Genomic DNA, 26,984 nt, shown 5'->3' with positions numbered 1-26,984 from the left:
AATGTTCCACCTCAGATAGTTTATTATAATCAGGTATCATATGAAATTTCGACTTGAATGTATAATTTTTGTATACACTGTAGCTAATAAGCTATGATATTTGCGCAGTCAAATTGCATTGACCGTATAATCATTTCTTTTCTTTTTTTTTATGTACAGTCACTGACTGTATATATATCTCTCTTTTTATGATAATAAGCTGGTTCTCGGCTGACTACTACACTGTGTTCATCAGTTTCAGTAAAGCGTAATACAAGTGGATTCCAGTTTTATGTGACCGGTTGAGTTTTATTTATGACGTCATTCCCGGAATTTTTACGTCATTCGCTCCAAATTCAATAATGATGCTTTTTATCCTAAATATTTCATCTGGAACAATATATTTAGAATGACCATGAATTTGTCATATTAGAACAGAAATAATTCATTGAGTTATTTTTAGACATGGTATTCCCCATCTGCCATGGTATTTGCTAGGGTATTTCCCATCTGTCATGGTATTTGCTAGCAAATACCCTGGCATATGGAATTCCCTAATGGCAAATACCCCGGCAGAGAAAAGAAAATCTCAATATATAGAAATTGGTGAAAAATACCATGTTTCTCATCCAATCAAAATACAGCATTATTACATAAGGTGGAATTAGAGGTGAATATCAATGAGAAAGCAATCCAATAACTTTACTAAAAGAGGTATATATCAATCACTATTGGTCTTCGACAGGGAACAAGACCCGTACTAGAGTACACACTATAATACACTCTATATATGTGTTCACTTTTTTATAAAATCAAACAAATAAAAAAATTTGAATTATCATGTAATAATAATAATTAAAACTTCAACATGCATAAAGAAATATTTAACCAATGGTAAATAAATAGTCATGCATTATAAAGATTACTCAATACACTTTTAATCTTCAGAAAATTGACAATGTAATGAAATAGAGTTTTATCATACAAAAGCTTAAAACAAATCATAAAAAAATTGCAAAACAATCTATTTTATTTTCCACATGCTAACAGCATTATATTATAGACCTACTGTAAAAATATTGCATATCATAAAAAATTAAGACATAAAAATGGTTTGCCAGTAGATAAGCAATTTTTAAGTTTGTATACAGTATCCTTTATATTGTTTAGAAATTGTCATTTTCATGCCAAATTTGAACACTTACTTCTTAACGAGGGTACTGCTTTATTAAACATTTTTAATTCTAAGACCTGTGTTGAGAATTTTATTTAGAAATCTCATTTGATCATATGTCATGATGTGTGGTTTGTCAAAGATATCAAGTTTCAACCACACTGATATTTAAGCTGGTTAGGATTATTATAAACCATGAATATTAACAATATATGATAATTTATCATTTATGCTCATATTTTGACAAGACACATGGCAGTAACAAGAGTTAAATATTAATGAAACTTATCAACGACTTTTATCTGAAGTTTCCTAAATACAGCTAGGGTGCGACAGTACTTCAGGAAGACAACTAATAGTCACACATGTTAAAAAATGTTTGAGATGATATAGAAAGATACCATTACTTAATCACTAGTTTTCATAATTCTCTCGTGCAAACATCTCTAATCATTTAAGGTAAAAATTGTAAAAATGAAAGAAAAAAAAATGAAAAAATCAATAACAAACAACTAAAAAATATATCAAAGAAATTTTCCAAAAGAAGCCAGACGTAAATAAATCTGATATTTCTGTTTCAAATAAGCAGAGAAAATGTTTGTAAATGAAACAAAGTAACGGTAACTGAGCAATCAATAAATGCAATAAAACACGTTTTTTTCAATACCACAACCAAGCAAAAACCCCATGCATTTATATCTGTTTAATACAACTTACCAAAAAGTGTTAATTATTATGTTAGTAGATGATCAGGATTGCATGGAAATAAATGATAAAAAATCAATCATTAAAAGGTCACATTGATGGAATCATGTGCAATGATACTGTTAAGTGGAGAATTTTCACTAATTAAGCAATCTAAAATGAAATTATATAATTATCTTGAGTAAATTTGATCCTATTCAAGGTCAAAGTTTAATGAAATGAATAAAACATTGACTTCTGGTTTGCTATTGAACTTCATGAAATAAACATAAACTGAAGAGGATGAGGATACACTCATCATGCACAACACCCTTAAGGTGGTACCTAACACTACAGGGAGATAACTCTGTAAAGTCAGCTTAACGTTTTAATTACGTTGTGTTGTAAAGGGAATATTAAGCTTCTCAATGATCAAAATTAGTGTTTGTCAAACTGCTATATAACCAGTGTAATTTTTCTGACAAAACGGTTGGTTCCAAATTTTTGAAATTTTTATATTTTTGTTAAAGGGTCAAAGTAAATACTTTGACAAAATTTTATAAAAATTAAACGAGCCAAATTAATTTTAGTGAAAGTGTTGGGTACCACCTTAAGTAGGAAAAAATATGTAAAAATTTAAAATTACAGACAATTTTGTCAATTTGAGAATGGAAATGGGAAATGTGTCAAAGAGACAATAACCCGACCAAAGAGCAGAAAACGGCCAAAAGCCAGCAAGGAGTCTTCAACACAGCAATAAAATTCCACACCTATACACTTCAAGTCTACATAAGATCCTATTATTTCTAATTCTAAGGAGCCCCCTTCCCCCCCACATCAAAACCTGAATCAGTGCCTGATTTAGTTTGTGAAAATAAGCCACTTAACAGTTCTATACATAGGAATCGCTTACTGTCATGCAAATAAATGGTTTTATTATTTCCTTCTAAATTTTACTGATATAAATTCTCTTCTTTAATAATAAATGGTATTCTTCAACATAAAACAATTAAAATATCTCAATGTTCCATAGTTTTGTAGTTAAAACTTTTAAGTTTGTTAATATATATAAACTAATTACAATCTAAAACATTAGTGTAATAATATCAAAGATTTTTTATCATTGGAGAAAGTACATCAATTCAACCGACTTATAAGACCCTTTTTCTTAAAGAACTAAATGATTTTGCATCAAGAAAAACAGCATTTGTGCATAAATTCTCATACTACAAAAAACCAACTTTTCAGAGTGCCAATAAAATCTGGTTTTACTAACTTTAACAAATCATTAATTTGAAAAATCTGCATTTAATGTACTATTATTTTGCTAAATTTAAAGCAGAAACAACCAATATAATAGCTTTGATTTTTTTGTTAACTAAATTTAGATTTTTTGCAAGAAAGCATTGTGCTCAATAACTAAACCAAACATAAGTTTCTATTATCTACCATTGATAAAATAAAATTTAATTTGCAAGTGAAGCTGTAAACGACATTTGTTTAAAACTCACTGATATGCAGGGCTGTAAGAGCTTTCTACAAGTCAACTTAATATTTTTTGTTATGTTACTTTTCAAGACAGAATCATGGGGTTAACAAACAGACCTCAAGTCCAGTAATCATGTGCATAACTTCATAACAAATATCCATTGGAAGATGGAAATGCCAGTATGTTAGTTGTGATTGGTGGATGAGATCCGCACCAGCTTCCATAACAACTCACCCATTGGGGGACATAAATACCGGTAACTCAAGTACAAATGAATGTTAGATGAATACAAAATGGTTTTTTTTTCAATTAAATCTTAATAAACATACATAATAATGTAGATTATTTTGACCAATGTTTATTCTAATAACTGGTTAGTTGAGTACTGTTTCAATAATATGTTGACTCTTATACATTATTTCCTGTCAGAGAATAATAAATTAAAACATTTATCAAATTTTTGTTTTCAAAATTATTTTGGTGTGTTTTTCTCAGTGTTGTTATTTAATAACAATAAAACAGTCAATAATAAGTCTTTAAAATGTGTTATGACAATAGAACAATAAAATCTAAAAAGAAAATGCTCATGCTTATAATATATAAGCAAAATACCAAATGTGAACAAAATCCATAAAAAGAAAAAAGAAAAGTTGCTTGCTCATGTGAATGGTGGAACCAAGAATTGAAGATTAACCCAAGGGTACAGGGACAGCTCACATATTATGCCCCTGAAAAATTTTTCTTAATTGAAAAAAATTGTATCCACATAATTTTTTTGCTAGTGAGTAATATTTGCATCCCTTGCTATTTTATTTCCAAGTGGGAAAAATTGTGTCCTTCACTGAATTTTTTTCCAATGAGGAAAATTTGGTAAATTTTTGTTTCCCTCACTTATCTTCTTGGGAGGGTAGATTTGACGTGTATCCATCTTTACACCTTCTCTTATTGGGAAGGATTTATATAATGACCTACAGTGCATGTACATAAGTATTCGTCACTTGTGATTTAATATAAAATCATATTTTTTTCAAAAAATTATTGTAGAGTTATTTCTGAACAGATTTTAATTAACTTAATACTGTAAAAATTAAAATCATTGAAAGTTTCAGTTTTATTTTGAATATGATTTTGTTTTATAGAGTTATCATCAAGAAATGATAGAACCTAAAATATAAAATTTGTTTATAAGTTTGCTACACATTTCAACCATAATCAAATTGTAAAAAAAATATTATGCAAGTACACATCATGAGAAAACATGCAATTTATGACAATACTTTGCTCCAATAAACAAACTCTAGACACTTCTGCAACTTTCAATAAATTTTTAAGATCAATGCCATCAAACCAATTTATTGAAAAAAAATTAGTTTTTATGAAATACTAGATGTGTCACAGTGACACCAATGACCAGTCTCAAAAAGTTGAAAAATCTGCAATTTCAATAACACATATGGACACAAACATGATGGTAGTCTCACATGTCAAAAATCAGCTCAAAATCTGGAGGTGTATAAAAAAAAAAGTCTGTATAACTTTTCAAAGTTGCTCACCTTTAATTTTGGCAAAAATTATCGGAGCAAAACAAAATTTAAACTTAATCTGCAACTCATAATAGTTAGCTCACTTACAAAAAATCAGCCCAATATCTGAAAGCATTTAGAAAAAAACTCTGTATAAATGCAATTTTTCAAAAATTTATCAAAGTCCAAAGCCTAAAATTACAGCAAAAATTAGCTGAGTGAAACAAAACTTAAACTTGATCTGTAACTCATCATGGGTAACTCACCTACCAAATATCAGCCCAATATCTGAAAGTGTTTACAAAAAGTCTGTATAACTGTGATTTTCAACAATTTATCAAAGTCCAAAGCCCGTAATTTTGGTAAAAATTAAGGGAGCGGAACGAAACTTAAACTTGATCTGTAACTCATCATGGTTAACTCACATACCAAAAATCAGCCCAATATCTGAAGGCGTTTTGAAAAAAAAAACTCGGTATAATGGTTTGTTGGGAATGAGGGAATGACAGAATTTCGGAATTACGGAATTTTGGACAAGGGTAAAACTATATGGCACCGACAACTTCATTGCAGGGCCATAATAAATACAAGTAGTTTATGAATCATTATTAACATGCACCGTAATATCAATATAGTGTAGAGCAAGAAAAGACTAATCCTTGTCTGAATCTGTTAACTCACCAAAAACAACAGCTGAAGCATGAAGCTAAAGTGGTAATACAGATTAGACAAAAATTGAATAGCTTACATGACTGCCTCTCACCTTCTTTAGCACGAGATCTACGTTTCTCAGCCTATAATAGATAATAAATACAATTGTTAGTGCAAGATCTGTATTTCTCAGTTTATAAAAGATTAAATAATATCAATGTTTAGCACCACATATATGATTCTCAGTCTGCAAAAGAAAAAAAACCAATAAACACAGTGATAATTTGAGGCCATGTTGTTACATGAGACCTTGACATTGATGACTGCCAGGAAATGAATTTTCAAAAGAAAGGACCAAACAAATTGCAACATTCTCAATTAATCTGGGAGGAAAGTTGTTGTCTTTAGCAACTCCCTTTCCCATCACTACATTGAATATCTTATAAATAAGTTTGAAAATGCTACTAAAATTATATTTAGAGCAAATCAAACACTATTGGAAAGTTGTAAATGTTTGAACCTGATGACATGGCAGCCAACAACAAAATTGTTGTTTGATCCAAGTACTGTACCTAAATTCCAATTGAAATCACTTTTCAGGTACTTTTATCCCTACAACTTCTAATAATGATAAGATCCTAGATGAACACATTTGAACAATAACTGAACTAAAATTAACGGTTTAATTGCCCTGCTAACTTCATCCTGTGTTTCTTGACAGTACGAGTTGAGTTTAATCACTGCCTGTCCTGTCTTGAGTTTTGTGTTTTAGTGTCTTGAAGTCTATATATATCTGTGATATTGACTAATAAACTTTATGCGTTCTATAAGGTATGGGTTTTGCTCATTGTTGAATGCTGTACTGTGATCAATAGTTGCTAACTTCACCTTTTGGTCAACGGTGGAGAGTTATCTCATTGGCGATCATACCAAATCGTCTTAATTCTATATCAAACCCATATACCATTATTTTATTTTTCAAAATGAGTCATAGCTATGTTTAATAGATGTGGCCTAAGAATCCAGGATGATCTAAGGACTTTTATTGTTTGAGTAGATTCTGATATGTGTTTTTTTGTTTGTGTGTGTGTGTGTTTACCTGAGCACTTCTATTTACCGGGGGTTGTGACAGTTCTGGAATGTCAACATTTTGATCTTTCTGATACTGTTTCTGTAAAAGATGGTCTGTTTCTTCATCTGTATCATAATCTACAAAATAATCATATAAATGGCATGAGTATCAAAAAAATGCTGTTTGCTGCATCAATCTTTCTGCAACTTTTAATTTCTTTTATATACTGAATAATGTTAATTCAGAAGTTATAGTAAGCATTTATTATTGTGATTTTTGAACATTGAGCTTCTTATTATTGGGATACTAAACCAGTGGCATAATTTGCATACTGTTGAATCATTATTATTCGTTGGATACCAATTTCGTGGGTTTTGTTGGTACAGGTGAACCACGAATTCAAATGTTCAACAAATAACATATTTTCAATAGGCTTTGTATACAGAGATTGGCAAAACCACGAAATCAAATATCCACGAATATGCAAGTTTTCAGTATTCCATGAAAATTGATATCCACAAAAATAAATGAATCCACAGTAACTTAATAACTCATAATAATTTCTGAATTTGATCTATATCATTGAAATAATCAAATTTGTGGATCTTATACAACACTATGTATTATGTTATGTTCAATATCTCACATACATATTTCTTTTTCAGATATGACAGTCACTCTCTGAGAGAAATATTTTTTAAAACTTTGCTACCATGCAAGCAAATGCAGGACATTAAATAATGGCATTCATTTGAAATCTGATGCATGCATAAGTAGTTGTCATAATCTATCAAAGACTAAATTAATATCTACCTACTTAAAATGTTAAAATCCAGTCAATCAAATAAAAAAAAATATGTTAAAACAAATTCGTGCAAATGCTTCTTATGCAAATAAAGAGACTGTTTAACTGGAATCTTCAGAAATAGCTGTAAAATTCTGAAACATAAAGTTTTCTTTTGTGTACTGGGTAGCAAATTTTCAATCCAGAAAACATTTACACACTATAAACGTCACTGTCATAACTGCTAGTATCAAGACCTATATACTTTAAAAAAATTTCGTCCATTTTTTCCCTGAAGTGTTTGATAGGTTTATGGAATAAAGCGAATGTAATGTAAGCAAAGATTTATTGAAAATACACACAACTTCATGCATTGTATACCTCCAGGTTGACGTTCCTGCTTAACGTAACTTGTTTTGGATGGACTTTCTTTGTCACTTCCATATTCAGAATCAGTCTCGGACCCTTCATGAGTCTTTTTAATATAATATTCAACCGATTCTGATTTTTGATGATTATTCACGTGATGACCATTTGCACCGTTCACTCTGTGACTATGCTGATCAAATGAATCGTCTTTTGGGAGCGAGGTATACTTTTTACCACGGATTCGACGTGTACTTTTTGAATTATTATCTTCTTCATCATCTGAGTCATAGCCTAAAACAAAAGAAGCATGCAAGGTTTAACAGATCATGCTAAAGAACAGAAATGTAGCTAGTTAATCTATATATTGGACAACAGTTTCAAAGTTAATGGTTCATTCATATCAAAAGGCAGAAATTACTTTTTATAATCAGAAATGTATTGTTCCCTAGTCATCTTGTTGGAGTTTTAACAGAAAACATTGACAATGATTCTTGTCATGTAAAGGGTTTTCCCCACATTTCAATCCTTAGCTTATTTATATTATCCAAAATTTCCTACTGAACTATTTCTGAAATGTAATTGAGAACATTTGGTGAAAATAAATCCTTTTTTTTTTTATATATTTCCATAATCAGACAAAAACATTAATTGTTTAAATTTGTGTTACTTTAAATTTGACGAACCTGTTTCAATGTCATTTGTTTTATTTTTTTATATGCAAATGCTCCAAAAATATATGTATACAGAAAAAAGTCTTCAGCAACTCACATTTGCAAAATTTAGGTTACTTTCAATTAGCCTACAGGAAAGGAATACAACTTGAGATACTTTCCACCATACAAGTGGGGCCTGGTGTCCTATGGACACATGTTGTTCTTATTGTCATTTTCTTTCAGAAAAATAAATCACTGTATCACACAGTCAAACGCATTTCCTATACCAATCTTCATTTTCTGCCTTGCAAGCTTATCATAAAATATTCTCAATGAAATATGCTATTTTTTTAGATTTTTCTTTTAATAAAAATTATTTTCATGTACACACAGATTCATGTACCAAAACAAGAGAAGATTTGGACTAGATGAGAGAATTGAATGTTCATGTTCCAGGTTAAAATTGAATCAAAAATTGATAAAATTCCAAAACTTAGTTCAAAACAAAATTTGTATTTCCAATCCATTCTCTTGCTAATTATCCAATTAAATCCTTTGATAAAACAGAAGGAATCTGTCAATGAGTTTGTGAATAAAAGAAAGACCATAAAAAGAGGGAATCTAAGGCAGAAACTAGTCTCTATCTAAGATAATGGGTCAAACTTAACATCAGTTAACAAGACGTTGCCCACTATTGTTCAACCAGAGTTAGTCACACAAATAAACATGCATGTAATATGCACTGACTTGTTATTCATAGGAATATAAGCTTGGAATTTACATGCATAGTCAGTAAATTCTTAAACATTTTATTCATCCAAAAACAAGAAAAATTTGCATTCATTATGATTAAACATGTATATGTCATCAAACATATTCCTTCATATTTCTACCTCAGTACATATTAAAGCATTACTTTTTTTTTATAGTACTGTGTGTCTTGAAGAATTATCATAATTTATGTAGTAAAAATAATGTAGTAATTTCTAACATTATGATCTGCACTATCAAAAACAGGAATTCTCTAAGAGTTACATGTATACACGTACATTATCAGAAAAAAAGGAAAGATGATAAAATGTTTTCAAAATTTTGCTCTGGAAATTATTTTTTGATCACAGATCAGCTTCTGTTCAAATTTCATAAAATTCCTTGAAATTTTGGCAAAGTTATTGATGTCTAAAAAAGGCTAAAAGATATGTAGCTAAATATACCTTATATAGCCTTTGTTAAATAGTTTAAATATATTTCTATCTTATATTTTTAACCTTGTTCCAATTACCGGTATCATTCTAAAAATATGCTTCTTTACCTTTTTCTTGCCTAACTACTTTTACAACTAAAGCTATAATCTATAATCAAATTTTCCATGCAAATCTAAGTAACCATTAAAAAGAAAGTAAATCTAACAGTTTTATTAATGCTATAAATGTATCAAACTTCATTTGTTATTATAATTAAAAATGTCTGTATCTGCAAAAAATGTGATAATCTAATTTGGATATCACCTAATATTTCTGATTTATGCTTCTCCAAACTGTAGGCACACCTCATTTTTCTAAAGTGACCTATATCATAAAGACTCCATAAATGTGATGCCTACAATCATTTCTGAATGAAGATAATATGTACAAATATATACTTTTTTTCTATGAAAAGATTGCTTTTAACTGCATATTAAAAGAAGTGAATATTAGCTAATTATAAAATTCCTACATGAAGGATATTTGTATCACTGTACAGCCTTATAGAAACCAAGAATAAAATGTATATTACCAGTTGGTCATTAACTTAAGGAATCCTACCATATTTATTCACTATATTCACCTAATCCAGTCATCCTCCAGACCAGAGAAAACTGGCCTTATTTGAGAGGTGACCTTTGAAATGAGATTCAAAATGTATATATATTACATTAGTGAAACAAGATGAGGATGACCTGACATGCATGATGTTTGTTCAAAAGAGACGACCTTCAAGTTGTAGCAGGTTTAACTGTAAAAGGATAAATAGTGACCTATAGATGTTAAGTTCTGTGTCATTTGGTCTATGATCGAGAGTTGTCTCATCAGCAATCATACCACATTTTCTTATTTTTCTTAATTTCATATTGATAGGCAAAATAGGGGAGATTGAATATGTGACAACATGACAATATTTTTACACTGCTACAAAATGTGCCTGTGAGAAGTCAGAATATCTGAACCATGTATTGTATGTCTTTTTTCACAAAAGGACCAGGTGTTGTTAATTATTGTGGTTTGTTATACTGTTTAACATTTTTTATTAATTCCAAGTATCCTCTTTGTGTATCATAAATTATTATTTATGACAAATGTGTTCATTCAGACCAAATATGATATTTAGTCACTGAATATAGCATTGCAAAGAAAATCAATCCAATTCTTATCTTACCTTTACTGGCATGATAAAGTCTACCATCAGACTTATAGGTTTGACTTTCTAAAAGCTGGTTTGTTTCTCCACTTTCTTCATTATCTGAAATAAACACACATACAAATTGTGATGAGTAATACATTTACTTTTTTTTAGTCAAGGGTTAGTGTTGCTTAGTTCCTTGTTTTCTGTGCTTTGGTGCTTGGTTTTTTTTCAACTTAAAATGTTCCTTTGGCTCTTTTTTTACAGCCATATTTCTCTTATTTTACTGTGTACGTGATTGTAAATATTTAGTACTTCACATAGTACACGTAGGCGTAAGATCCTGGTTTCAAGATACTTCAACATTCAAAATCAGTAAAACAATTGTCAGACCAGTAAATTGAGATTTGTACAGGTTTAAATATCAGATAAAGATTTTTTTTGGTATGAAAAAAGACAACAAAACATTTTTATTTTTCATTTCATGTGTCTGAAGTGCTATTGTGGATTTCATCAGGATTGATTCAAGGGACCTTAACATTTATAAACCAGGGATACATAAATATGTAGAAACATTATTAGCTTTATGTATACTGTAAATTCAGAAATTATTGCATGCATTTATTATTGTGATTTTGTCAGTTTAGACTTAAATGCGATTTTAATTTTTACGATTTTGAGAAAAATCCTGTTTAATTCATATAAAATATTTCAAAATGCGAGTTTAAATTATTGCATTTACAACTCTTGCATTTTTCACAATAATAAAAACCTAGCAATAATTTCTGAATTTATAGTATCCTCGTTTATTATCCACTGAAATTTTGTTTAGATGGTAAATTACAATCCTCTATTGGACCAAATGTCAGTGAATCAGTACCTTCTCATTCTCTGAATCATCAGAGCAGCATCAAGAGAACTCAATGGAATTTCTTAAAAGAAAATGATCCAAATGTGAGTATAAAATAGGTGGAAACATTACCCATCATAGTAGAGTATTAAGTACATGTACACGATGGAAACATTACCCATCATAGTAGAGTATTAAGTATATGTACACGATGAAGCATAAAATAGGTGGAAACATTACCCGTCATAGTAGAGTATTAAATAGGTGGAAACATTACCCATCATAGTAGAGTATTAAATAGGTGGAAACATTACCCATCATAGTAGAGTATTAAGTATATGTACACGATGAAGCATAAAATAGGTGGAACAATTACCCATCATAGTAGAGTATTAAATAGGTGGAAACATTACCCATCATAGTAGAGTATTAAGTATATGTACACGATGAAGCATAAAATAGGTGGAACAATTACCCATCATAGTAGAGTATTAAATAAGTGGAAACATTACCCATCATAGTAGAGTATTAAATAGGTGGAAACATTACCCATCATAGTAGAGTATTAAGTAGGTGGAAACATTACCCATCATAGTAGAGTATTAAGTATATGTACACGAAGAAAAAGGCCCAACTGGGATATTATGTATATGACAAGACTTCCTTGCATGTCAATGCTTATTCCTCTAAAAGAGTACTCAAAAAGAACATCTTTCCAATTTTATGTATTAAAGGCTTGATTTTGTTTTACTAACAGTGAATATAGCATGTACCAGTCTGCATCTTCATATCTAACATTAATTTAATTAATTCAAGGCTGGAAAAGTTGAAGGTTAAAAGTGAGTACCTTTATCATGAATTTCACTGTAAATTCCTTCAGAAGAATGATTAGATTGTCTCACTCTGTCTTCTTTTTTGTCATGGGAATTCTCTCTGAAATATGTCCAAAATTTTACACATAAATAACATGAAAAAATTGAAATAAATAAATTGCAGTAATCAGTTCCCTAAAAAATCTTGTGACAACCATTCAGACCTACAATCTACTTTGTGAGAAAGAACACTCCTATATATGTAATGTATGTCAATCATTGAAAACTGTATGTTGACTTCAAGACTTTTGTTTAAAAGTTTTTTGTTGTTGGGTTGCATTTCAGCTTACATGTACTTTTTTTTTATTCATCATGTTCATCTTCAAGAATTTTAACATGTATTAATGTCAGGATCACATGTATAGAACATTAGGGAATTATAGCAAATGACTATATAATATATGTTCTACTGGTGTGAAGAATCAACTTTTTTCAGACTTGTTGTATGTTTGTCTGCCTCTTTAAAAATATTTAACATGTTCATGATGTTTAAATAAAATGCATATCTCAAAGATGTTTTATAATACTTTCAAAATAATAATTGGATATCAATATAGATGTAGTGAAGTTATATCAAAGTTGTAATGTACATGTATATAAAAATGAAAAATTCAAATTGAGTAACTATATATATATATATATACATGATTATTCAAGACAATACACTGAGACAACTGTTACTTAAATTGCATTCTCAGGTATGAATTGAACAATTCAAAAAGGAATAAAATAAATGCATGTAGCTCTTTAAATTATGGTAAAAGTATTGCAGCGCAGCTACAGACCAAGAACTTCTCTTATAAATAAGTCTCACCACTTCTCCTTATTAGTGTCAAAAAGAGAAAACACTTCTCCTTATGATTCGGATGTTGTGTAAACCCTGGAATAAAGTTAAAAACTGAGCACCATTTTCTGTGCTTTACCTTAGTGATGTATCTCAATAATATGAGTCATAATTCAAAAATGCATTCCTTACAATCTTGAATGACTAATTATATATTATAATGATTATTTTTAATAAAAATGACAAGTTTACCTCATTATCCACACTGGTTCCGCATCTTCATCAGACTGGGGTGTATACTTGATTTTGTCTTTGCTTGAATGAATGGTAGATTTAATGTCAGCTATGGCTAAGTCTAATGCCTCACGTTTAGCTTTCAAATCCTCCATTATTGCAGAAGCATCAATTTCCTTAGCCTTTGTACTATTTTCACTATTAGACAACTGTTCGTCTACAACTTGTGACTGTTTTTTGCGTAATAAATGTGTCGGAGATTTGTGCATACTACTCGGTGGGGCATCTTCAACATCACTAGTCTGACTACTAGATAAACCATCTTCAACATTTGGCATTCCTAAATTTGACTTGTCGTCATCTGAAACAACACTTTCTACCTCGGCGCTATCACATTCCGTGTTCTCGGGTGATAATGAAAATGCTTTCTGATCATGCATACAGAATCCATCATTGTTATTCAACGGGATTTCTGTAAGCATGTCTTCATTTAAATTTTGTATATTTTCTAGAAGAGATAATTCCTGTTTAATGTTTACAATTTTATCAGGGGAAGCATCTCTAGAATTATCATCATCCATAGGCAAAATTCCATTTATATTGTTTTTATCTTTTTCTTCCTTACTTGAATAAGCAAGCCTCATTCCTACATACGAATCTCCATCCTGAACTCGTGAATATTTTACATAATCATATTCATTAATGATTTCAACAGTTTTAGAGTTTTCTAACAACTTGGGATTTAAATTTTCAAATTCTGATAAATTTTTTGTGTCTAATGATTCTTTTTCTTTATCAAGTTTATGAACTGAATCATGCTTGGTGAAATGAGGCTGAATTTCACATTCTGATACATCTGTATACTGCTTCTTCAATGGGACATCTCGTTCTGAACTGGATCCTTCCCTATCACTGCCACTATCACCAATGCGACAAGCTACACCTGGGGATTTCTTTTTTATTTTTGGTTTTGCACCTTGTGAATTGTATTTGATTAAATTATCTAGATCTTTATTATAGCTTTTTACCTCACCTTTGACTGGAATATTATTTCTAATTTCCAAACTGTTTCTTTTTTGAACAGCTGAATGATTCTTACTTTCCTTATCTGACTTCATACTAATGTCTGGACTTTCTTTTGTTTCCCCCTGAATCAGATCTTTCATTTTTGACACATCAATAGTAAGTTTGTCAATATTATCAGATTCACATTGAGACTTCAATTGAATTGCATTTAAGCAGCTTTTCTTGTATTTTTCATTTGTTTTGGATTGCAAATCACGTATGTCTATTTGAGTAATTTCATCCTGCTGATACATATCATTAAAATCTGGAGGTAATGAGTCAGCACTATCTTCACTCTCATGTCTAGAAAGTCCATTTCCGTCACCGTCATCCAACAAATTCTGATAGGATATTGAACTTAGTTCACTTGGGTGTCTTGAACTTTCCTCTTCAAATTGAACTTCAAGACTTAAATTATCGGCTGAATCGCTGTTGGGTGAAATGGGACGTAAAAAATCTCCACCACAAGCACCTGTTGCTACAGATTCTGGTTGACCACTATCTTCTTGATCTGATGGTGCATTGTCCTCGTTATCGGACATTGTTTAGATGTGACAAACTTAAAAACATCTAAAGATCACTTTATGCACATTTTCTACAAAAGAAAGAGTAAAATGAGTCAAAAACTTTCAAAGTGGGTTTATATAAACATTTAGATGGTTAAATGTATGTTTTATGGACTGTTTTATGTTGGACAGTCTGCATATAATTGGACATCAATACTGGACATAGGACTAGTAGCATTCATAATCTTTACTAAATCTTCATTCTCACAAATTTTTTTGCAATTTTATGAAAAAATGAGATTAAATACATATTATTTTATTTAAACTCTTGATAGATACAGTTTGATACATGCACATTTGAAACAACTTTTTTAAATTTCATCATTTTCACTATCTTGGCTACTACATGTAGAAATAAAATCTATGGACATGATGGAAGACACTGATTGCATAAAAGTATGTGTATGCACATGTTTGACACAAACATTACGCTTAATTTGTAAGAAATCAAGGAAAGCAGGACAGTTAAAAATAATGAGGGTCATTAATCTTAACCTTTCTTTCCCTAATACTGTGTTTTGATACACAATGCTGAAGATTGGCTGAGTTTAGCAAATAGTAAAATCTACAAAAAACTCTCAATAAATTTCAAATGATACAGTGGTAAATAGTAATCACTGTAAATCACCAACAATTCGCTTAACAACAGCAAAAGAACTTCAAAACAGAATCAATATAAAAATAAATAGATGTGGTAGGATAGTCAACTATCTACCCAAGTTCAAATAACAATGAATAAAGAGCACCTTGTTTGTACAGTTGTATATATTTTGAACATAAAGCTGGGTCATTTTTCAACATGCCAGCTCACATGGTAAAAGTCCCTTGGAAAATATATATACGTATAGACGTAATAGAGTAATTTCTAGGCCAACAGCCTTATGTATATACCATAATTGAAGCAGTCCCTGACATGGAAACAGAGCTTATTTGAGAAACAACTTGGGTTGTTCTATCATTTTCCTAGATCTTCTATTTCTGATAACTTCTGATGTTTACACTTTCTATTAATATTACATGAATGATTTTACGTATACAGCCAAACCTGTCTTGACAGTCACCTCAATTCAATGGTCACTTTCAACCCTTCCAAACATTTTCTTTATTACTTTAATTGACTCAAATCAGTCTGCAATTGGCAAAAAAGTGCACATGCTGAAATGTCCTGCCTGCTTACTGACCATTGATTTTATGTTGATAGTCCTAAATACAAACATAAATTTAAACAAGAAAATGAAGTCAATTTCGGATAAACCAAGCCAAAAATACATATACATCTTACAAGCATTCCACGGCACACACCAAATATAATTGTCAGACCTATTTTTTTAGTATACAAGAAACAAACCATACCCTGAAAACTTTATATAGACCAATGAACCATTGAAATGAGGTCAAGGTCAGATGAACTCTGCCAGACAGATATATACACCTTCAAAATACACTAAATATTGTTGACCATTTGCTTATAGAGAAAAATAGACAAAAGCACATTAACTTAACATTGAGCAATAAACTATGAAAATGAGATGAAGGTCAGCTAAAACCTGTCAGAATGACATGTATTTATATTTCATATTTCATAAAATATTTCCATACACCAAATATTGTCGATCAATTGCTTACAATACATAGTATTCAAGATATAAATTTCGAACTTTACCACGAAAACTAAACCATGTTAACTGATCCATGAAATGAGGTTGGGGTAAAGTATCGGACAGACATATGTACCTTGTAAAGTACATACAACAGATGTCACAAGCTCGACAAAAACATTAAAATAATTAAGTCAAAAATCATCATTTACTGGTAATAACTTCTTTACACTTTCAGTACTGAATTAATTTTTCTGAACTTATTCCTATAGACACAGATTTTCTAGCATGAACAGTTTCTAGGCCTGAATCAATTTGATAAGTGCTAAAATTCATCTAAGAACTTCAAACAACTATCACTGCTATATGGCATTGAGTTGAATCAAAAATATTGCAAAGTCTTATATTACTTGTTGTGGTGTTGTTTGGTCCATTAGTAACATTTAAGCTTACAGAAGATGTTTTTTTCCATAATTGCATGTGTACAGAATCATTGGCAGCAAAGGGGCAAATTTCCTCAATAGTCAAAACATAAGAACAATATGGGAGATATTGAAATTCTGAAAATTTTTGGTCAATCTGATTTTCTCTATCAATTGCATGTATTAAAGTTTTCTAGATTTCTAGATATACATGTATAAGGAAATTAATGCATTTTATCCCATTATCTTTTTTACAATGCCCATGTCTGTTGACTGACCCAAATAAAAAACAAAGTTTATACCAGATACCCTTTAAGATTGGTTGATACCATATAACTGTTATTTTCGCGGGTGTAAAATTTCATGATTTTCAATGAATAAGGTATACAAAATATTTTGGCAGGTATTATTTAGACGGTTATTACTTTGGCGTATTCAAAACTTTTATCATTTCCTTTGCATGTGCATTTTTAAGTTTGCGGAATTTATTTTGATAATTGTGTTCTATCTGTGAAAAGAAGAGAAAATTTACACGCTGCGAAAATAACCCGTTATTCAGTATGGGTTAAAATGTTTCATAGTGGATGACCTTTGAATTTACAATGAAGACAGACACTATCTGGCAATAGCTCCAGTGGCCTCCTTGTGCTAAACTTAAGGTAGACCAATTGCCAATTTTCCAATTTGGACTACTAAACGTGATTTTGACGTCAGAAAAGAAATTATCCCCGGCTAAGTATATATCTAGAATTTTGATTGGTTAACGCACGTCGTTACAAAACCCATAGCCCCTGGGTGTTGCTAACCCATATCCCCGGACGTTGCTAACCATTATCCCTGGGAACTTCACGCAAGTTTTCCTTAGTTCCATAATTGCTCCTTGTGAAATATTGAATTCTGTAGATTATCACTGATGTTTGTGACTAAATATTTAATTCATTAACGATTTTGTCCTATTATGCCGATAATTTACACTCATTTCATTAAATGCATCACTTGACTGACACATTTTTAAGGAATGGGACTGCTGACCTTGCTATGCAAATGACCCACGTTGACGTCACACCATCTATGACGTAACTCTCACAACATTGAGCGCCAAATTTGACTCAATCCATTTTCTCTGTATCCGTATTAAAAACGTCTTATGTTTGACTACCTGTAGGGTTCTACCAAAGGTAGTACCCTACACCCCGTAAAAAATATGCAAAATTTCGAAATTTCAATTAAACACTTTTAGATAATGAAAAAAACGTTGTTTTCACGTTACACTTTGTACCCGAATTTCCGTAAAACTCGCCCGATTCGGACTAAGACTGGGGATAAATTCGTTATCTACGTTCATATCCGTAGATATGGATATTGGGTGTTAAAATATCCATATCTACGTAGATAACTTATAATGTCTGATGCAACAATGGAAGAAAGATTGTTGTATGGCGTCAAAAGTTCCAGCGGAACTTATTCTCAGGTCAAGCGGGAATAGCGATAAGGTGTATTAAGATAGGAATCAACCATATCTGCCTGTCCACGACAAGCAGAAATTAAACTCAAATGACTGAAACTGATTTCCTTGTCCAAAAAAGATTTTTCATATTGTAAACATAAATTTAACAGAGCTGACTTTACATGTAAAAGGAATGAAATTCCCTGTTAGTGTTACTTTCTTGGTATATAAAATCCAACCACACCATGTTTTAACTGCCTCATATACATGGTGTACCAGTATTTAGAAGTTTTAATGTTTATTTTATCATTTCATTGAATAAAACATGCACCATGAAGTCACAAAATAAACAGAAACTCACAAAATAAACAGAAACTGTTTGTGGACTTGACCTGACCCATTATTCAATTATAGTAACAATTAAATATGTGATGGTAGAAGAAATAAAATTACAATACATTCCACAACATTTCAGTGCAATTTAAATCAGTACAAACTATTCTGATCAAGTACCCTAAGGTTTATTTCAAAACAAAAATCATGAACAGATGCTGAGGATGTAAGACAATGAATGACATCATCAACATGTTGATGAAAATCAAATTTATGCACAATCAACAACCCTGCCTACAGTAAATACACATGCTTTGTTTAGATGAAGATACACTGTTTCGTGTTTACAACAAATCGTTACCTCTTCCTTTTATTTAAATATATATCTTAAATGCTGTTTCATTCTTATGTTGTGGTGTTAAATGTTGGGGTTTTCTCCTACTGCTGTCAACCCTCGACAATAAAAACCGGAAGTTACATGTCAATATTGATTTGACTGGTTTTCGGTGGAATGTTAACAGGGTTAAAGATACCACACATAATTTACATCAAGTAACCAGTCAATATTGATTTTCGGGTCGGTTCGATTTATGACGCATTGTTGGCATTTTTGGTCTTTTACAATGCCTTTATTAAGATACCTTACGCCCTCGGTTAATTTTATATTTGGTTATATTAGTACTACTATATTGAGTGTATCAGTCCACTGCCATGTGCTATTTATTATACATTATATTACCGGAATCGACATTTTAGTGACTCAAAACCTGAGACTTCTGAAAATTAACACTTTTGTCTCATCTCAAATGATTATTTAGGAGGGGTGGGGTGAAGGGTGCAGTTACAAAACTAGTCAGAGATCAAATGTGTTTGACCATTTGAAAAAAACTTTTATGAATTTGTAAAAAAAACACATTTAACAAAATCACCCCCCCCCCCCCCCCCCCTTGCAAGAAAAAAAAATCGCCGTAAATGTGCTTTTTTTTTAATAAAAAGCGATTTCTCGAAACCCAGGATTTTGTATTGAAAGGAAACGTATTCTTTTACCTTGAATGATTTTTTTCTTGCCTAACCTCAAATTAAAAAAAATAATGCATATGTTTTTTATAACTCAATGGATAGTTTTCATTATAAAACTTATGTTCATAAAATCTTATTGACCGATTGAAAGATAAATAACGATTATACGAAATGTATGCGAAAAAATGTTAAAATCGTACACAGAAGACTAAGTTTATAATGTTTGTATGCATTGGTTCAAGAATTGGAATAACATTATTTTTCACCAGTCACTCGTTTATTATGACTTTAAGTTTGAGAGATGAATAAAAAAAATCGATGGGCAGTTTTGGATTTGTAGCCTGCCGGAATGTCATTTTTTTAACGCCTTTTTCAATTGATATAGTCTTGAGTTAACCATGTTGTGTTTTGTAGATTGTTGTTCGCCCTTAGCAATTGGGATGGACAGTGTGGTCTGATTGTCTTGACACTAAATGTTATGGATAAATCAAACAGTACGATTTAATTCAAATCTTAAAATAACGAAGAAAAACATTAGATAGATCATAAGTTTATGAATAGGGAGTCACATGAACATGTGTCTGGGGTCACGGATTTGAATCAAATTCTCATATTTGATTTATTATAACACAATGTATTTTTAAATTACAATTAGTCTGAAATAAACAATTAACCATGCATGCGGTCGGTGTCAATAATAAATATTACCATTTCTTGTGTATTTTTGTCTAGACGCCACCTAATTAACCATCGAGATGACCCCGAAAATTGTCGACGGTCACACAAAGCCCAATTTAAATATAAACATAAATATAAATAGATTGCGACCACGTGCAATTGAATTTTCCATGTCGAAAATAACTTAAATAATTGTTAAATTGTTTTTACTGATATAACAGTTTGTTACTTGGATCGAATCGGAAAACGAAATTGTTCACCTTGCTTTCACTTTCAATATCGACATCATTTTCCTTAAAGGCTGAACATGATTTATTCATGCGTAACCAATATCTACTTATAGTTAAATTGAAGGTCACACGAATACGGATTTGATTGAGTTCAAATTATTCACTTGTAAGTGAATAATTTATCAGTGATGTTTCGAAGATATTTTGACACGATTGAACCAAACTGTATTAAATCAAATCGCAGATGTTTTGAAAGTATTCCAAAAGAGTTTAAATGAATGCAAAATTTCATTAAAGTCCGAATTACAACCAAATCACGTAATCTTTGTTTAACTCTTTGTGTGCATTCTACAGATTTATAGATTTATTTCACATATGTTTAATTGATTGTATCTCTGGAAGTTATAGAATAATTTTATTCAAAATAATTGGCTTTCATTCAACAATCAACATGGCAGCATGTTACTCAATGGTGATTATAATTTAAAAGATTAAAAAAACATCCTAAATAACATGATAAAGGTATAACAAGTCAAAAAACTTAAATTTAATTTAAGGAGATGTGGTATGATTACCAACAAACTATAAGTAAATTATCAATTTAATTCATCCAAAACTGATGTCGTTAAATGTCCAGATCTTGCTATCTCATAAATTGCAAATCCCATGTCTCTATTTATCATTCTTTGTACAAATGACATGTTCCATATATTTTTTTGTTTTATTTGTACTTGTACTTTCACAAATAAAGTTTCATGTTACCCCACTTCCATACTTAGCAAGCGGAAACGTAGATATTTCTGTTTGCGTAAATATTCGTAAACTTTGTCGATGTCTGTCCGTTCGTCCGTCTGTCCCGCTTCAGGTTAAAGTTTTTGGTCAAGGTAGTTTTTGATGAAGTTGAAGTCCAATCGACTTCAAACTTAGTACACATGTTCCCTATGATATGATCTTTCTAATTTTAATGCCAAATTAGAGTTTTTACCCCAATTTCACGGTCCACTGAACATGGAAAATGATAGTGCGAGTGGGGCATTCGTGTACTGAGGACACATTCTTGTTTTTAAAATGTTTCCGAAACTATATCAGATTTACTCTGTACAGCCAATGAGAATGTTTACACTTGGAACACAGGAAATGATATTCGGCAAAATAACCAAGTTAAACCACTTTTCTACATTCCATACTAACAAACTATTTTCTGTATGAGTTTCAAAGTCTGCTTGTATTGTGCTTTTTTGCCTTTTTCTATCCGTATTCTCATCCAGATAAATTTCCTTTTTCCATTTTGCCCGAGCGGTGTTTTTGACGACCATTTTAACACCAATTAATAGTTGTACAATTCCCCGTTTTTTTACACATCATCCTAAGTTTTTATAGACAAGATTTCTATTTTCAAAACAAAATTTCATTGGGATACGGCGTGCATCATGAAAAAGTTTTTATTGCAAAAATAAACTAAGAGTAAAGAGGGGGGGCAAGGGGTTTAACTGTTATGCTGTTATGGGGCATTTTAATTCTTTGTTATCTGTTATTCTGAAAATATATTTACTGTTAGCTGTTATTGTCTTATTCTTTGTTAGCTGTTATAGGACTATTATCTATTTTGTTATCTGTTATTGTGAGAATGTATTTGCTGTTAACTGTTATTGAAAATTGGAATGTTAGCATTTTGACAGTCAATCTTCCGTAGAATTTGAAGATAATTAAAAATTGTGATTTGAATGGATAATAGTCTCATTGGCACGCTTACCACATTTTCTTACAATGTATATCTATAGGGGTATTTCTACTGGTAATATCAGGTGGCCCTGTATTTGCAGAAGAATTTCAGTAACATACATCACATAAACATATTAAAATCAATTGGACCCAGGACCAATCCAGTATATATTATTATTATACTTTGTAATAAATTCCATTGCCTGTGAACATGTAGCATTTTGTACAAATTATAATTCACTTATTACTTGTAGTACAATAACTTATAGTATGGATTTTGTTATAAAAAAGGCATTTGGACACCCTATAGATTTTTTTTATTCAATGACCACATAATAATCTTTATGTTGTACTATTACACCACTGTCCCTGATTAGGGGAGGATTGGACACCAACTAGCATGCTAACGTTGACGCAATCACATTCTGTATGTGACTACTTCCAAGTCAGGAGCCTGGATTCAGTGGTTGTAGTTTGTTACTGTGTTACTAAGTTTCTCGTTCACTATTTTGTGGATAAATTAGGAAGTTAGTTTTCTCCTTTGAATTGTTTTACATTACTAAGTGGTATGGGTTTGAATTATGGCTTTTGAAATTATACAACATCTTTTTCTTTTAGCATTTATATTATAAGTGCTACTCCCTCTCTTTTCATTTACATGAAAGAGAACCCTGACCACCATATTTTTAACTGCTTCACATGGCGAAAATTGAAGCTCTGAAACCATTGATGCAAATAAAGATGTGTCTTCAGTTTATTTTTTCGACAAATACCCTTTTTAAAATCCTACAGCTTCTTCAATGCTGTACCCAAATTTTCCATATTCTATAATTTCACATAAGATGCATGATTGGTGTTTCACTTGGTGTCATCCAAATTTTCACTAGGTTCAAATCCTATTATACTATCAGAATTGTCACTTGAGGCAATTTCTATTATCAGAAGAACCATAACTGGCATGCGTGTTTCAGTTACATGTCCTGTCTCCACTGATCTGGGTATTTTTGTATTTTATAAGTAAGTCTTATCATGAGGCCATTAAATAAAAAAAATAATTGTGATACAATATTTTTTTTATTACTTGTAAACTAAAGTATATATATTGCTTTTCAGAAGAAAAAAATCTAAAAATCAAATTGATAATAAAGTGTCACTGGCTGCACTATTTTCAAAAGTTATATACTATAGATCTACGAGTCATCTACTGGATTGGTCCTGGGCAGATTTATTTTCATATTTCATTTACTGTTATCTGTTATTATCCCTTTTCAATTCCTTGTTATCTGTTTTTCACCAAATCAATTCACTGTTTTGCTGTTATGGGGACCCCCCTTGCCCCCCCTCAGTAAAATAAAGTGATAAAACTCAGTCTATTTTGCATAAGAACATATATAGATAAATCGTGCAGATGCTAAAATATTAAAGAAACAGAATATGAATTAAAAGTAAAAGTAAAGTAATACATTTTTAAAGGTTAACAATTAACATGAGCAGAAGAATTGCCGGAAAACGATAAAACAATCTATGTCGAAAAGTTAACCGTTATGTATTGCATCAAAACTCTCGGCACTCTGCATCTAGAAAAAGTAACCGTTAAAAATGTCACATAGTTATGATTATCAAAAATATTTTTTCTTTATTATGTAATCACTTTGTGATTGCAGAGCCTGCTGCATTGGCTTGTATGTGTGAACGTTATTCGATAACGTCAGGGACGATAACTCGTGGCGTAACGTCATTCGGTATCGTGTTACCTTAATACGTAAACAGTTTAAATCATGTCACTTATTAAGTTTGCTCCGTTCTTTTACGCCAATTTGATAAATAAAGGCAACAGTAGTATACCGCTGTTCAAAACTCATAAATCTATGGACAAAAAACAAAATCGGGGATAACAAACTAAAACTGAGGAAAACGCATTAAATATTAGAGGAGAACAACGACACAACATTAAAATGTAACACACACAGCCACGGACTAAGCATTAGACAAAATCCGATGAGAATAACCAATATAACATCAAAACCAAATACATGAATTTGGGATAGAAAAGTACCGTGACACGTCTTATAGTAATGTGAATTCACACTCAAATATAGGAGAAAACAAACGACACAACGGAAACACAACGTAAAAATGTTACACACACAGAAACGAACTATGATATAACAATGGCCATTTTCCTGACTTGGTACAGGACATTTTTAAAGAAAAAAATGGTGGGTTGAACATGGTTTTGTGGCATGCCAAACCTCCCACTTTGATGGCATTGTTAAATATAACATTAAAATGACAACATAATAATACAGGACTACAATACAAATAAATAGGAGAACGTATTAGGCAAAGAAACACATGAATAATAGATAACAAAAGGCATCCGGTTTAAAATTCAATACGTCAAAAACGCGCCTCGTCCACACAAGACTTACCAGTGACGCCCAGATATAAAAGTTCGAAAGTCAAAAAAAGGGGGTACAAAGTTATACAGCTCTGAGGATCAAAAGTTGAAAAAGGTTGTACCAAATACGGCTAGGGTTTTCTGCTTTTGATGAGAACATCCTTATTATATAAAACAATTTATGCTATTGCATACAGTAAATTTAATCAAATGAATATAAAAAAAAGGCAACAGTAGTATACCGCTGTTCAAAACTCATAAATCTATGGACAAAAAACAAAATCGAGAGAAACAAACTAAAACTGAGGGAAACGCATTAAATATTAGAGGAGAACAATGACACAACATTAAAATGTAACACACACAGCAACGGACTAAGCATTAGACAAAATCCGTTGAGAATAACCAATATAACATCAAAACCAAATACATGAATTTGGGATAGAAAAGTACCGTGACACGTCTTATAGTAATAGTTTAATAAGTGCGTTTATTTATGGAAACGGCAAATATTTGCCTTTACCTAGAGCGCTTCGATCCAAAATAATTGTCGTATTTGTCCTATTATAATCGAAATAATTCATGGGAGCTTGAATATATCGTGATTTTACCACGGGTTGGCCCTTTATGACAAATATTTTACCCATGGTAAAATCACGATATATTCAAGCTCAGTGGCGGATCTAGAAATTTTCATAAGTGGGGGCCCACTGACTGCTCTAAGAGGGGGCCCGCTTCAGTCACACTTCAGTGATTCCCTATATAAGCCACCAAATTTTTTCCCAAAAAGGAGGGGGCCCGGGCCCCTTGTGCCCCCCCCTAAATCCGCCTCTGTAGCTCTCATGAATTATTTCTTAACATGTTAATATTAGAAAAAATCTGACAAGGCTGGGTGTTTCAGCACACCCCCTAAAGATTGAAAAGGGAAGGTATCAGGGTATTCCTCGACACGATAGAACTTGTCCCAGATGCTCAAGTTCTGAAATTGACTGAGATGAGTTACATTTTCTTCTTAATTGTACCTCATTAAATAATGAGAGAAATAAATTAATACTCTGTGCTAGGAAATATTGTGCTAATTTTGATATGTTGACAATTAAAGACCAGTTTATTTGGTTAATGAGTACTGATAACAAGGATATCTTGTATGAAATGTGTGATTTTATAAAACAAAATGAAAAATACCCATGATTCATACCATTGTTTGTATATTTTGCGTATTCTCTTTTTTCTCTGAGAGCATTGGGACAGGTTGTACTAGAGGTTGCATCCAAATCCAAATATTTTTACACAGAAATTTTACACAATATATTACTACCGTATGTCCTTTAAGCACCTGCCCTTGGTGGCTCCTGTATTTGGATAACTACATATTAATCTTATTTATGTGCTTCAGCCACAAGGAGGACTATAATATGGTAATAAGTCTTTTTTAAGTATTAGTTTATTCTTATGTTGTAAAATGTTTAAATTTTTCAGATTTCTGTGAAGAGGCTTGAGTGTCCTTTAAGCACCTGCCCTTGGTGACTCCTGCATATGAACAACAATATGCATCAGCCACGAGGAAGGACTGACTTAACTCAAAGTTTTTTTTTGTTTTTTTTTTTCTATAATGGATGTGATGCTGCTTGTGGTGCATGGTCAATAATTACTAAACATACAGGTTTCGATATGTGACTACATGTATTATTAACTCAATTTATATTTCATGTTCTTTTGTCAAACGTATTTCTATTTTTATTTTATTTTTATTGTCTATTGCAATTGTGTGATAAAAAATCAATGTACTGATTATGCCCGTAATGGGTCCACTATTGGAAATAAAATATATCTATCTATCTATACACAGTTTAAGTTATTATATAAAATGTATATGTTAAAAATCCAGAGTGAATTAATTAGAGTGTGTTTTTTTCTGGGACAAATTCAATTATAACGTTAGTATAATGAGCCCATGTTTTTTTTTATATTTATGATCTAAGGGACATAACTCGATTATCATTTC

The 26,984-nt window shown here is 31.2% G+C and overlaps 1 protein-coding gene across 12 annotated transcripts in view; it reads right to left on the bottom strand.

Moving 5' to 3' along the window:
- The window catches only part of LOC139518878 (amyloid-beta A4 precursor protein-binding family A member 2-like), a 75,290-nt gene extending 55,868 nt beyond the window's left edge, over positions 1–19,422 (bottom strand). For 2 of the 12 annotated variants that reach the window (XM_071310531.1, XM_071310535.1), the window contains exons 1-7: positions 19,290–19,422; positions 13,516–15,157; positions 12,455–12,540; positions 10,794–10,877; positions 7,738–8,016; positions 6,600–6,709; positions 5,598–5,643 (exon numbers count right to left, since the gene is read on the bottom strand). In XM_071310531.1, coding sequence (XP_071166632.1) covers positions 5,598–5,643; positions 6,600–6,709; positions 7,738–8,016; positions 10,794–10,877; positions 12,455–12,540; positions 13,516–15,104 — 2,194 coding nt within the window. In that variant the 5' untranslated portion in view covers positions 15,105–15,157; positions 19,290–19,422. The remainder of the gene's footprint in view (positions 1–5,597; positions 5,644–6,599; positions 6,710–7,737; positions 8,017–10,793; positions 10,878–12,454; positions 12,541–13,515; positions 15,158–19,289) is intronic. The other 10 variants (XM_071310533.1, XM_071310537.1, XM_071310534.1 and 7 more) reach the window with 7 other exon arrangements.
- Positions 19,423–26,984: the final 7,562 nt, after the last annotated feature.

Source organism: Mytilus edulis, chromosome 4 (genome assembly GCF_963676685.1).
Source record: "Mytilus edulis chromosome 4, xbMytEdul2.2, whole genome shotgun sequence".
NCBI lineage: Eukaryota > Metazoa > Mollusca > Bivalvia > Mytilida > Mytilidae > Mytilus > Mytilus edulis.
The sequence above is the reverse complement of the archived record's forward strand: the minus strand, read 5'-3'. Positions and strand labels throughout refer to the sequence as shown.